Source organism: Aulostomus chinensis, chromosome 18 (genome assembly GCF_037954235.1).
Source record: "Aulostomus chinensis isolate RoL2024-O1b breed Wild chromosome 18, RoL_Achi_v1.0, whole genome shotgun sequence".
Classification (NCBI taxonomy): domain Eukaryota; kingdom Metazoa; phylum Chordata; class Actinopteri; order Syngnathiformes; family Aulostomidae; genus Aulostomus; species Aulostomus chinensis.
Genome location: NC_141337.1, coordinates 25,259 through 40,000, shown reverse-complemented (window position 1 = coordinate 40,000; position 14,742 = coordinate 25,259). Strand labels below are relative to the sequence as shown.

The 14,742-nt window shown below is 44.0% G+C and overlaps 1 protein-coding gene across 1 annotated transcript in view; it reads left to right on the top strand.

The window, feature by feature from the left end:
• The window catches only part of eif3d (eukaryotic translation initiation factor 3, subunit D), a 25,233-nt gene extending 20,589 nt beyond the window's left edge, over window positions 1–4,644 (top strand). The window contains exons 9-16 of the mRNA XM_086185201.1: window positions 339–486; window positions 560–690; window positions 1,019–1,104; window positions 2,029–2,158; window positions 2,986–3,128; window positions 3,219–3,411; window positions 3,481–3,574; window positions 4,502–4,644. Of these exons, the coding sequence (XP_086041327.1) occupies window positions 339–486; window positions 560–690; window positions 1,019–1,104; window positions 2,029–2,158; window positions 2,986–3,128; window positions 3,219–3,411; window positions 3,481–3,574; window positions 4,502–4,515 (939 nt within the window). The 3' untranslated portion in view covers window positions 4,516–4,644. The remainder of the gene's footprint in view (window positions 1–338; window positions 487–559; window positions 691–1,018; window positions 1,105–2,028; window positions 2,159–2,985; window positions 3,129–3,218; window positions 3,412–3,480; window positions 3,575–4,501) is intronic.
• Window positions 4,645–14,742: the final 10,098 nt, after the last annotated feature.

Here is a 14,742-nt window from a genome sequence, read left to right as displayed (position 1 = left end):
TCCATGGATGCCTCAGCAGGATGCTGTGCTGATAGACCCATTCCTTGTATTTAACTGGAAGTCCACTCTTCTCTAGAGGTTTAAGCCATACTTCTGCTTGGCCAAATATATAATAATATTGAAAAACAATATTGAAATGCTGTGTTTTGACAGTCCTAGTGGACACAGATGCAAATTACTCTTAATGAGTACACTGACACCTTGCATGGCAGCCTTCACCACTATATGTGAAAGAGAAAAACCTTGTGCACGAGTGTTGTGAGTGCTGTAAAGGTGGAAAAGTGCCCAATATATTTGTACTAAGGTTAAAAAGTGAATTTTTTTTTTTTCCCCTCCAGTTGGCAAAGACTCAAGGGAATGTGTTTGCCACTGATGCCATCCTGGCCACCTTGATGTGCTGCACCCGCTCCGTCAACTCTTGGGACATCATTGTGCAGCGAGTGGGCAACAAGCTCTTTTTTGACAAGAGAGACAACTCTGACTTTGGTGAGATCTTGCGATCCCTCTTTAGTTGTTTTTGAAGCAGCTGTACATATTAACACCAACCTGCTGCTGTCAGATTTGTTGACAGTGAGTGAGACGGCCAATGAACCGCCGCAGGATGAGGGCAACTCCTTCAACTCTCCCCGTAACCTGGCAATGGAAGCCACGTACATCAATCACAACTTCAGCCAGCAGTGTTTACGCATGGTGAGTTCACTGTGTACTATCCGAAAAACATTTTGTCTATCTATATATATTTATGTGTGCGTGTGTGTGTATTTCCCTCAGTGGGGAAGTTGTCACTGTTACAGAAGCAGAAGCAGACAAGTAGCAGTAGAAAAAGTACAGAGCAACAAATAGCAGAAACTATAATGAACTACAGTAAACTATAAAATACTATACTACAATAAACAGTAGTATATAGTTGTGTGTGTATATATAAATATATATGTGTATATGTGTATTTAGCGGGTTGTTAAATAGCATTAATAAATACAGTTTATCTGAATGATTGTCATTGTTCTCTTGACTTCAGGGTGGAGAGCGGTACAAGTTTTCTAATGCCAATCCATTTGTGGAGGAAGACATGGACAAGAGTGAGGTGGCATCAGTAGCTTACAGGTAGACTGGCCTCTCCTGCTCACTTCAGTAACTTTTTTTTCGCTCAGTTTTCAAGGCTTTTTAAAATTAACGGCATGGTTGAGAGCTCTTGAGTTACCACAAATCAAATAAATGAAATCCCACTGCGTTTGTTTTTGGACATTTTCAGCCATGTTACAAGACCCCTCAGAGTATTTTGCGCTTTGAATATGGAAAAAATGAAATCATGAAAGAGTTGGCTTCATCAGAAACGTCTGATTTCAGGCTAACAACTACAAGAAATGTATTTTAGAATAAGAAGTCATTTTCAAGCCTACAACTATTTTGCTGCATGTATTTATTTGCTTTGTATTTTTTCCTCATTTCCATGTGGTTACTTTGATTGAATTCTATATTCATCCATTTTATACCGCTCATCCTGCTAAAGGTTGCGGGGGGGGCTGAAGTCCATCTCAGCAGTCTTCGGGTGAAAAGTAGGGTTCACCCTGGACAGGTCACCAGTCCATGGCAGGGCCAACACATAGAGACAGACAACCATTGGCTCTCCCAGCCACGCCTACGGTCAATTTAGAGTCTGGATTAACCTGGTCCCTCTTGATGTCTTTGGACTGTGGAGGAAGCTGGAGTACCAGAGAGAACCCAGCAGGAACAGGGAGAACATGGAGACTCACCCAGAAAGACCCCGTGCTGCAGCCGGGGCTCCACCCACAACCTTCTTGATGGGGGCCACAGGGAGGACCACTGCACCACCATGCTGCCCATGAATACTATACATGGAGAAAAGACAAGATTTTCTAGAAATCTGTGCAGTCCACCATTTGACAGTATGTCTTGGACCAAAAATTAGCAAAGAAGCTCCCAATCATGAAGTTGCAGAAGACAGACGTTAATATTGGAGTTCTTGAGTGTTTTCTGGCAAACTAATGGTTTGTGCCTTCACCTCAGGTACCGTCACTGGAAACTTGGAGATGACATTGATTTGATTGTCCGCTGTGAGCATGATGGTGTGATGACAGGTGCCAATGGAGAAGTGTCCTTCATAAATGTCAAAACCCTCAATGAGTGGGACTCCAGGGTAAGATACAGAACAAGTGCTTGTAGCTTCCACCTTTAATATTTGCCAAAGCAATCAACCAGAGCTGTTGATCTATTTCATCAGTGTGGTGAATATGTGACAGCACTCACACTTCTCATCAGACTGTTGCATTTATGAAAGATAGATTTCCAAGTTATCGAGACAGACTCCAATTAAACCCATATTTCCCCTAAAAGTTTATTTTGTCTTTTCACCGCTGCATTACTTGTGTGCGACTCCGGAATGCAGAAAGAGTCAGCTGTATATATTTAGCTTCAAGTTACTGGAGGCAGTTGGAAAACATCAAAACAATTTCTTTACCACAAAGTTCTCCATGATTGCTTTGCAGAAAATGGCGAGTGATGAATGGAGTGCCCTGGGTACTGCTCATGGTGGTGCCTACACTTGCGTGAATCAGTAGTTGATGGACTGCTGATGACTGACTGGAATACCTAAACGTATTGTTCAACTAGAGTTTGACTCGCTGTGTACTGACGTGCAGCTAACATTTTGTCAAATACGCTAAACATTTCTTGTAACTCTTTCGACAACAGTTGCTTGCGAACGTATTTCTTGGTGGCTTTAATAATATGATGATAGTGAAATCTGATAGCATTATTTTGAAACAGTTTATTTATTTTGTAGGATTCAGGGTGTGTGTGTTGTATCACAGATTATTTTGCCTTGTGGTGAGCGTGAGTTTTACAGCATTACATGTTTAGCTATATTTTTGTGTGAGGAAATTTTTTTACAGTTGTATACTATCCTGAATTGTGGCCATTCTGCTAAAAGCTCGTTTTTTTTTTCTTTCTTTTTTTGATTGGCAGTATTGTAATGGGGTAGACTGGCGTCAGAAGCTGGACTCCCAGAGAGGAGCTGTTTTGGCCACTGAGCTGAAGAACAACAGCTATAAACTGGCCCGCTGGACCTGCTGTGCCATGCTAGCTGGATCTGAATACCTCAAACTTGGGTGAGGAACATGTTCCAGAGTGTTTGTAAGCTGCATTTGAGACAGTTGAGATTTCTAGATGTATTAAAAGTTTTCCTCTGTGTTTGGCAGTTATGTGTCTCGGTATCATGTAAAGGACTCTGCTCGCCATGTCATACTTGGTACTCAGCAGTTCAAACCCAATGAGTTTGCCAGCCAGATTAACTTGAGCATGGAGAATGCTTGGGGAATCCTGCGCTGCGTTATCGATATCTGCCGTAAGCTGGACGAGGGCAAGTACCTCATCCTCAAGGACCCCAACAAGGTGAGCTGGCAGTTTCAGAGGTATGAGCAAGTTTCTAAGAGAAATTAACTGTTGTCTGTTGGTCAACAGCAAGTGATTCGGGTGTACAGCCTGCCTGATGGGACATTCAGTTCCGATGAAGAGGAAGAAGAGGAGGAGGATGAAGAGGATGAGGAAGAAGAAGGTGAGCTTGTCCTCACGCCTGCCACATCATGATGATGTCATGTGGCAGAAACAAGATAATCTTGCTGTAGATTAACTCCTGTAACTTCACCAAGTGTCATGACAGTAGATGGCCTTCGTCTTCTGAACGACCCTAGACACTGGAGTGGTTGATTTTCTTTTTCCAGATTTTGGTAACTTGATTTGAAGACAACTGGAAAATGCAATGGAAAACAGGACCTAATTTCTCTTTACAGGAGGCAAGCAGGTAGCACCCTATGTAGGTGGGGCCCAGGTATTTTTTCTGGTCTATGAATGTTTAATATACTGACCACAGCAGGAATATCTCAAATTGACACCATGGTCCCTGTTGGCCAGCTTGAATCTCTGATCTACAACGGTATCCCGGTAATGGGGATGTCGTATTTGACAGAATTATTCAAATCTTATACAACCTGTTTTTCATAACCAAAACCATCCAGTGTGTTACTAGTTTGTTACTCCATAATGCAGGATGAGCCAGCCACATTTATTTAGCTTGAGGCTAATGGAGAATGATGGCTAGCAACAGTTTAACAGTCCAAAAACATATCTTTACAAACTCTCCAGGTCATCATCCATTATAATCAATGTCTTCTTAATCCATCTGTATGATTAGTAATCCAAAATCTTTGAAATAATAACACATTTCCAACTCTGACCTACTATGAATTTGTATGGACAAGCATGATTGGCTGTATTCAGTTGGACACTTGTGCCCAACAGGTTTAGTGCTCCTTCATTCCTTGGTGTTGAACAGGAAGTATTGTTTTTTATGTCCTATTAAACTGTTAGATTAGTGAGTATTTGAGAGGAAAAAACTATTTTAGAATGAAGTATAATTTTACACTTGCTTGTTTGAGCAAATTGTTGTTTTTAGTGATGGAAACCTGTTCTTCTCTTGTTCTAGATGAGGAGAATTGAAGTGTGGACTTGCTTCTGGGGACCAAAGCAGCCTGCAGGCATTTAAATTTCAATAAAAGGATGATTGGCAAGATGGTTGTTGTATTTTTTCACTGCAGAGAACTTATTTGATGGGTGAGTAGGGCAGCAACTGGATGTGATAATGGATTCTTCTACCAATTGCTTTCTCAGTCAGTAGAATTTTCAGCAGTATCTTAATCATTCCATCCTGAAGGAGCAAGTGTGTTTCTTGCAGCAGAGCAATGACTTGACCGTAGCCTCTCTGGAGCTGTATGTTGCAGTAGTAGACAGTCATGCTGCAAATATCTTCCCCTGGCAGTGGAAAGATCAGAATAATAAACACGCTGAGATGTGCTGTAAACTGTAGCAGTATCAGTGAGCCATGTCTTACACTATCTGACTTACACTGACTTTTAAAAATGTATTTATCTTAAAGCAAATTTTATATAATAAATCTAACAAGAGGGGTGTTAGGGGAAAATTGATGTCTTGATGGCCACACACTGCCACATCCAACAACCAGGAAGCTTAAACAGGGTGTCAGAGGCGATGCATGGCTCAGCGCACATCACCTACAGTCCACGTATCCATACCCTTGAAGAGGAAATGGAGTGAAAACTGGGTTTTGGGTTAGAAAAAGGCATGACCACTCAAGTTTGTCACTGACGAATGTCTTTGACTGCTCAAAAACACTCAAACATAAGAGTATTATCAAGAAACACACTGCTAGTGGGTGTTACTAAGGTTTATATGACCCCCACAGGTGTACAGATTTAGATGGATAGAACTTTATTGATCCCATAACTTGGAAATTGTGTTACTGCAGCTAAATTGCCAGAAAGAAAGAAACGGTAATTAAAAAACTTAAAAAATATATCAAAAAAAAGAAGAACATTATATACTGTTACATATGTGCAAAACACTATTCAAGACACCAAAATACACATCGTTTGCAATTATGGGTGGAGGGTTGGAGGTATGTAGATAAATAAATGTGTGTCAGCTGTAAATGTGTGTGTGTGTGTGTGTACTATAAATTTTTGCTTGGGGGTATGTACTGTAATATGTGGCTGGGGGTGCTGCACTGTGTGCGTGTAAAGTGACTCCAGGGTGGGGAGTTGACAGAGGAGGTAAAAGTGTCTGAGCGACTCGGCGTCATGAAGTGTTGTAGAGTGTCACTGCTGTTGGGATGAATGACCTGTCGAAGCGCAACTTACTGCAGGGAGGATGTTTTAAATGTCTGACTGAAGGAGCTGCTCAGTGCACCCACAGTGTCATGCAGAGGGTGATGGGGGTTGTCCATGATGGATATCAGCTTTGCTTACATCCTCTTGTCACCCACCACAACCATAGACGACCTCTGGGGGGAGCTAGACCTCTGCACCAGTTTGTCGACTGTTCCTGTCTCTGTCAGTGTATTCCCCCCAGCATGCTACTGCATAGAAGTTGACAGATGCAACAACAGTCATAAAAAGTTTTCAGCTGAGTCCTGCGGGCTCCGAAGGAACTCAGTCTCCTCAACAGGTGAAGTCAACTGTGGTCCCTCTTGTACAGGACATCAGTGTTAGTGGACCAATCCAATTTGTTATTGAGGTCAATGCTCAGGAACTTGTGTGAGTCCACTGTCTTGATATCTTTTCACTGCATGTTCACCTGTGTACTAGGGGGTGACTTCCTCCTGAAGTCTACTACCATCTCCTTCGTGTTGCTGGTGTTGATCTGCAGGGCATTGACCTTACACCAGTTGACAAAGTCCCTAATGACCCCCCCTGCATTTACTGTTGTTCCCGTCCGATATGCAGCCGATGATGGCCGTATCATAGGTGGCATTGGTTGGAGGTACATCTGAAGTCCCAAGTGTACAGACTGAACCACGTTCGGGTTAGTGTAGCCCTAACCTGCTGTCCACTCCAGCTTTCCTCTCAGCAGTGCAGGCTGGATGGTGTTGAAGGCACTGGAGAAGTCAAAGAACACGACCCTGACAGTTCTCCCAGTGTGCTCCAGGTGATAGAGGGATCGGTGTAGAAGGAAGATGACTGTGTCATTTCTCACAATGCCAGGCTGGTAGCTAAACTGTAGGGGGTTCAGCACTGAGCTCATCAGTGGACGGAGGTGGTGCAGGATGAGCCTCTCCATGGCTTTTATCAGGTGTGAAGTGAGGGCCATAGGTCTGAATTGTTTTGGCTCCCTCGTGTGAGCGATCTTTGTAATCTTATGGAATCACGCAGGAAGTCTTCCACACTTCAGTGAAACCTCTCCAGACTCATGGTTAGGGGAAGGGTAAAATGGTTAGGGTTAGTGTTAGGTTTTAGAGTTAGAATACTCTCCCCACCTAAGTGAGAAGTGGGGATGCACTGTCCATCCTCGGGGCTGGGTGGGTTTCCAAAACTGTAGGCTTAATTGCCTTAAATATGTGGCTGGTCTTTGCCGCGACGTTTTGGCCCCACTTGGGCCTACTTCAGGCGGATTGATTTCCAAAAGCTGCTCGTTAGGCCGTTTGGGATCAGGATTAGCCTGGAAAGTCTTCCTCACACACTCGATACCCGCTTGAATTGGAATATTGGTGTAAAGCAGGCTTTCTCAGAGTGTGGTCCCCGGACCACTGGTGGTCCGCGAGCGACCCCCAGTGGTCCGCGAGATGAAAAGACATCACGTTTTAAAATGTAAAATGTCAATCTTTGTTGTGAACAATGTGTCGTGTTATTGAATAAAGCACGTGAGTCCCACTGTACTTCGTAACGTGGAATGATAATTATTGTCGCTTGGCCCCGTGTGTCGGGTGCGCAGGTTGTCCACCTAGCCTGCTAACCGTCCCGTCAGTTACCGGCTCGTGCACAAATGACGTCATAAATTCTAGAAAGATTTAGAAACCAGAACTAACAATCACATCAGACAATGGATCAGTGGCTTAGGACTGGGTCGTGTAAAAGAAAAGCAGAGGGAAATTCTGACTCGACAGGAGACGTTGTTGAACCCCAGGATGTTTATCCAGCGCCCGCGTCATCATCGAAGCAGAACCCGCTGCCAACTTGTGAACGAGAAAAAAACCACCGCCAAGTTGAAACGGAGGTACCATAGCGACTACACACAGTTTGGGTTCTTTTGGACTGGCGACGAGGAGGATCCTTAACCACACTGTGTGTTGTGCTATGAAACGTTGGCTAACTAAAGAAGTCAACACTTCTATATTAAATCAAATTAATCTTTCCTTAGTCACAGGTTATGTGCCACAGGCCTTTAAGGTGGCTGTCATCAACCCTTTACTTAAAAACCTTCTCTTGACCCAGATGTGTTAGCCAACTATAGGCCAATATCCAACCTCCCCTACATCTCCAAGATCCTTGAGAAGGTTGTCCTGGAGCAGCTACATGAACATCTGCACAGCAACGAGCTCTTTGAAGCCTTCCAGTCTGGATTCAGGGAACACCATAGCACTGAACCAGCACTGGTCAGAGTCTCTACTGATCTTCTTACAGCTTCAGACAGAGGTCTTGTCTCTGTGCTTGTCCTTTTGGACCTCAGTGCTGCATTTGACACCATCGACCACAGCATCCTGCTACAGAGACGAGACCATGACATTGGGATTAAAGGAACTGCCCTAAAATGGTTTAAGTCCTACTTATCTGACAGGTTTCAGTTTGTTAATGTTCATAATGACCATTCAGAGTACAGCAGAGTTACATATGGTGGACCACAGGGTTCAGTTTTAGGACCGATTCTCTTCACTCTTTACATGCTCCCATTAGGTGACATAATCCAGAAGCACTCGATCAACTTCCACTGTTATGCAGATGACACACAACTTTACTGGTCGATGGAGCCAGACGACACAAGCCAGCTTACTCATCTGCTAGACTGCCTGAAAGACATTAAATCCTGGATGTCTTCTAACTTCTTAATGCTCAATTCAGATAAAACTGAGGTAATCATTTTTGGACCTAAACACCACAGGGACACACTCTTGAATCGGATCTCTACTCTAGATGGCATCACCCTAACTTCGAGTACAACTGCAAGGAACCTTGGGGTCATTTTTGACCAGGACCTTTCCTTCAGCTCCCACATAAAGCATGTGACCAGGACCGCCTTCTTCCATCTGCGAAGTATCGCTAAGATTAGGAACCTCCTTTCCCAGAGTGATGCTGAAAAACTGGTGCATGCATTTATCACTTCTCGGCTGGACTACTGCAACTCTCTCCTGTCAGGATGTCCTAAATACTCTCTAAAGAGTCTCCAGCTGGTCCAGAACGCTGCAGCCAGGGTTTTGACGGGAGTTAAGAAGAGAGAACACATCTCTCCCACTTTAGCTTCTCTCCACTGGCTTCCTGTAGGATCTAGAATCGACTTCAAAGTCCTTCTGCTAACTTATAAGGCTCTCAATGATAAAGCTCCATCCTATTTGAAAGAGCTCATTAGTCCCTGCTGTCCCACCAGAGCACTCCGCTCCCAGAATGCAGGTCTGTTAGTGACTCCCAGTATCAATAAAAACAGACTGGGAGGTAGAGCCTTTAGTTACCGGGCTCCTCTACTGTGGAACCAGCTCTCTCCATGGGTCAGAGAGGCAGACACTTTAACTACGTTTAAGTCCAGGCTTAAGACCTTCCTCTATGACAGAGCCTTCAGTTAGGACTGGTTCAGGTAGCTCTGAACCATTGATAGCTATGCTGCTACAGGCTTAGACTGCTGGGGGACACATCAGGTTACATGGAGCCCTTCCTTCCTCTCCTCTCCACTCCCCCTCTCTCCTCCTCTCCTCCCTGCACATTTTTGGAACTGTCACTACCACTACTTGTTGCACTTTGTAGTTTGGCCTTGGTGTCTCGCAGTCTCTCTGTGTTTCCACAGATCCACCAGAGCCCCAACCGCCGCCTGCATCGCCCCCCCCCTCTTATTCCCTACTGTTACACCGGCCTGCGCTCCCCTTCCATGAGCCAGTCTGCCATCCAGTCCCCCATCAAGCTGGCTTGCTCTCCCTGCCTCCCCTACCAGAAGCTTCCTTCTTCAGCTGTTATTAACATTTCCATGTTTCCCACATTTTGTATTGTAAACTGTTTTCTTGTCTGTAACAACATCTACTGCACGTCTGTCCGTCCTGGGTGAGGGATCCCTCCTCTGTTGCTCACCCTGAGGTTTCTCAGATTTTTCCCTGTTAAAGGTTTTCTATGGAGTTTCTCCTCAGTCGATGTGAGGGTCTAAGGGCAGAGGATGTTGTTATGATGCCATGTGAAGCCCTTTGAGACAAACTGTTTGTGAAAACGGGCTATACAAATAAAATTGCCTTGCCTAACGAGAGTATGAAACCTGCAAAGTTGAAACGGCACATGGAAACTAAACATAGTTGGCATATTGTTTTTGGGCTATTTTGAGGTAGGCGGTCCTTGAGTGTTGTTTTATGGGTTAAGTGGTCCTTGGTCTTAAAAAGTTTGAGAAACACTGGTGTAAAGGTTATCCACGTCCAAAGAGAAAAAATAAAATTCCTCAGAAATTCTCAATCCTCGCACAATCTCAATAAAGTGATACGTATCTCGAACGTAGGCAGGATGTAACGTAGACAATGGGTTTAGATAATGATCAACAAACTCAGCCGTATAATAAGTCTTGCTCCCACAGTCTGAGACTGTCGGACGTCCTGGTGGGATTTCAAATGGGACTGTCCAATTTTGCGGATCCTTATGAATTTTTGGCAGTATATAGACTCGCCTTTCTCTAGGCTGATCACTCCCTATCAAATATTTCCTCTGTTTACCAGTAATGAATTTCTTCTTTTTTAACTTGTCCACAATAGATGTCACCATCGGAACTGTTTCCATGTAAATAGGACGTTGTAGCTTTTTATAATACATCGCATCATTTAGGGTTAGGGGCAGAAAAAGGATTTCCTCCCCAGATGGGGAAGGATGGAGCACAGTCCATTCAACCTGTGGGCCGTCCGTACCACCGGTCCTGTCGAGGTGGACGATTGCGGCGGCGCCGGCCGTAGCGCATTTCCGTCCAGCCGTCATCAAAATACCCCAAATTGGGTCCATATTGGGTCGGTATTAATCCAGGTTAGTACCCTTTCTTTTGTCTCTGAAATGTATTTAAGTTTGTTTTTGTGTGTGTCTGCTTTGTTATGAAATAATAATGTTTTTATGATATAAATTAAATTAGTCTTTTTAGATTTTTAAGCTATGATTTAAAATGAAATGAAATATTCCCTTTTTTTAAAAAAAATGAAATAATTATTTTTATAATAAGATACTCGGGGTCTGCACGGTGGTGCAGTGGTCAGCACTGTGGCCTCACAGCAAGAAGGTTCCGGGTTCGAGTCCCGGCTTGGCCGCGGGATCTTTCTGGGTGAGTCTCCATGTTCTCCCTGTTCCTGCTGGGTTCTCTCTGGTACTCCAGCTTCCTCCCACAGTCCAAAGACATCAAGAGGGGACCAGGTTAATCCAGACTCTAAATTGACCGTTGGCGTGACTGTGAGTGTGAATGGTTGTTCGTCTCTGTATGTTGGCCCTGCGATGGACTGGCGACCTGTCCAGGGTGAACCCCGCCTCTCGCCCGTTGACGCTGGGATAGGCTCCACCCCCCGCGACCCTTAATGTGTAGGAATAAGCGGAAGATGATGGATGGATGGATACTCGGGTTAGGTTAGGGTTAGGAGTGAGGGTTAGGGTCCCCCCCATGGGCTGGGGGGTGCACAGTCTGAAGTACCTTCTGGCTCAGGCCCTAAAAAACGCAGCAATTTCAGATATAATTTTGCCACCATTGGTTTCAATGGGAGACCTCACCCCCCTGTCCCCCCCCGGACCCTCCTGTGATGTTTTTAGAGGCCTGTGATGCTCCTAAGTGTGTGTTTTTACTGCTTTTAGCGCTGACTTCGTGTCTCTCTGACTTGGAAACATAATTAGGGTCTTCGCCTGAAGTGCCTTCTGGCTCAGGCCCTAATTACTGAGATGGATCGCCTTTGACCCTGATTTCAAGCCTGCACGGCTCGACGGGAGGTCTAATCATTGGTATAGAAGCGAAATCACCTTATACTGGTCAGTTACATCAAACGGAGTATTTGATCATTTTCAAAAATTTCAGTCATATATGTGTTAGGAAAAAAATGATTTTTGTTTTAGAAATCTTCAAACCGGGTCTTATTTTCAGATAAAACTACTCATGGAAAGTGAGGCCAGCCTGATTGACATATTTATTGACATGTACAAAAATAAGGACAGTAAGAAACTAAACTGTACTCCAGTATTGGATCTAATGTGAAACGTTCAACAGATAAGGTTCGATTGAAATGGGAGAAAGAATCTGGAATGGTCGTCACAGAAGAAGAGTGGTGGAATATTTGCTCTGTGCGGTCAACTTCCAGGAGTTCTGGTCTCTGGAGAGGTTTTTGTTGGTGGACTCTGGTGAGATATTTCATAACTCCCAAGTTAAAATATTTACTTATATTTATATTTATACAGCACTTTTCATACAAAAATTGCAACACAAAGTGCTTCACAGAAATAAAATAAAAACAGGCAACATTAAATACGAACCACAGAACCCGGCCTTCCCAACCCACATGACCACACACACACACACACACACACACAACCACACACTGACTGTAAGTACAAACATGGCAGGGCACTGAAAATCCTACTGAGGAAAAACCACCTATGGGAGCCGTCCTCACCGTGCATCCATTTGCAGACGGGAGAAGGCCAAGGGGCTGTGTTGGAGGGGCTGTGGTGAGCAGCCAGCAGACCATTTTCATTTATTCTGGAGCTGCTCAGTTATTCAGCCCTACTGGCTTAGATGATGCATGGAATACAACAAAATTTGACCATGAAATGAACAGTTCTTTTTCCACAATTTACCTGGGAAATATTGCACCTCAAATGCTGGGGCGAGACAAATATGATCTTCTCTAAATATTATTAGCAACCAGCAAGAAGACTGGAACGCCAAGATGGTTGCAAGCCACACCTCCAACAGAGTGGGACTGGATTGATATCGTGACCAGTATCCAAACTATGGAAAGGATGACCTTCTGGTTAAATCTAAGGACTGATAAATATCAGCAGTACTGGGACAAATAGATGGATAGATTAATAGATGGCTAGAAGAGATGCTCACTGAGCCATCATGGGAAGTGTAAATCCATCAGTATAACATCTGAATGGGTGGAGAAGTGACTGAGTGTTTTTCCTTCTTTAAAATGGGTGTCTCCCTTCTGTTGCATATTGTTGATGTGTCTTCTATAAGAATACAAATCAAAACAAAAAGCTTTAAAAAAAGAAAAGGCCAGAAAAGTCCCAGGTTGCTTCCTACACTGTGGGAACATGCTGAGGGTCACGCCCTCACAGTCTTTAAAGCTTCAACTTCTCACCTGTGACTTAGACCTGGAGAAGCCTGCTGGATGAGAGGCCCAACCTCTTCAAGCAAGCTGAAACAATCCAGTTGCCTTCAACCCACATCTTCAGAGTTTCCGTGTCCTGAACAGCTGAGCTCAGTCACAGACGTCTCTCTGAACAAACTGAATTTTCCCCTATTTTTATTTGGCAGCTTGTGGAACATGTCTCTACAGCCAGTGGGATGGATCCAAGTCCGACTGGGTCTCCCGCCATGTTTCTGCATGACTGGCGCATTGACGAATTCAAACCCAGCTGCAGCTGAAAGAATGACACTGACGCTGAAATGAATATGCCATCCATGTGATTTATTAAATGAGAGAAATTAAGAGTTACAGGTTCATCATTCTCACAGTTGGTCATTTTAATCAGCTCCTTCCTGTTTTGGCTGCAGAAAATGTGTACATGGAGAAATGTTGCCTGAAGGATTATAATATGTTCCTCTGGAGTGAAACACACCGCTCTCCACCTTTGCATGTTGAAGGATGGTCACCTAGTGCTGGCTCCGCCCCTTTCATGTGAACACACACACACACACACACACACACACACACACACACACAAACAGGAGACGAGATGCTGGCTTGATGTACTGAGTTTTACCGCTGATCCCTGACTGATGTTATTTGCCAAACCACAGTGAGAAAATGACCTGGATATGCTGACTCTGTGTCATGGTACAGTCCCCAGAAAAAAGGAGGGAAAACAGACACCTGTGATTTCAAAATAAAACAGGAATTAACCCGGACAGAGAACAACATAAGAAACCTGACAAACAGTCAATTTGAAACAAACCACATGACAACAGATGAATTTCTTAAAATGAACTCACTGACAATCAGCAGTCAGAACAGGACTGTCACACTTCCCCCAATTTGAAGAACCCAAATTATATGTTGCCTAGTTGGCTCCTCTGATTAACTACTAATGTCAACAGCACGACCCTTGAGATCAAGTTACACCATTTGTTTAACTTTCATCAAAACAGAACAGAGAAATTTGTCCCAGTGAAAACAGGAAAGGATGAAGGAGTTCCATTACAAGTGAGCCTAACAGAGCCAGCTTGAGGATACCCCACAAAGTACCTTGACAGTCATGACACCAAAAACCAACCACATTTGATATTGGAAACACTAGACTGGATCAGGAGGGTCGCTGCAGGGAGTTTATCAGGCCGGTCCAACACCATGTCACTCAGGCCCTAAAAATAGAAGAATGAAAAGAAAGCATGGTTATAAATGCTGTTCCTGGTCCCGAAATACCACCTAGCATTTCTGTAGATGTGAAAATACACAGTGCTGATGAATCCGTTCCAAACCTGTGAAGGGACTGAATTACCATCATAAAGGTGCTCCTACTCTGCATCACCAGTGACGCTCATCACAGTGACATTCAACCCCACAGACACCTTGTTGTTCCACTGACCAGATTTAATCACTGCTCCTGAGTCACCATTCTGAGGACTTGCAGGTGTCAGGCACCTCCACGTCAACAAGGGCGTTTTAAACACACCCTCTTATATTACCCATATGCTACCAACAGTCACGTGCAGCTGAATGAAAACAAAACTAGGATTCCTTTGGTTGGTCTCAAGGCTTTGATGCTCCACTTCAGCTCTTTCTGTCCCTGTTGGTTAAATTATGTTAGGAGACCTAAAAGCTTGGGTGCAGCTTTGAGATGGTTGACGTTCACTTCCAGAGGCACAAAGCAGATATTTCCTGATCTGCAAAGTCAATTTCAGGAGTAAAAGTCAGCAGTACATGAGCGACTTTGGAACGCTACTGAAGTTGTTACCTCAGGACAACTGTTGGTTGGGGGAGTTCTTTTTCTAATTTTAAAATCCAAA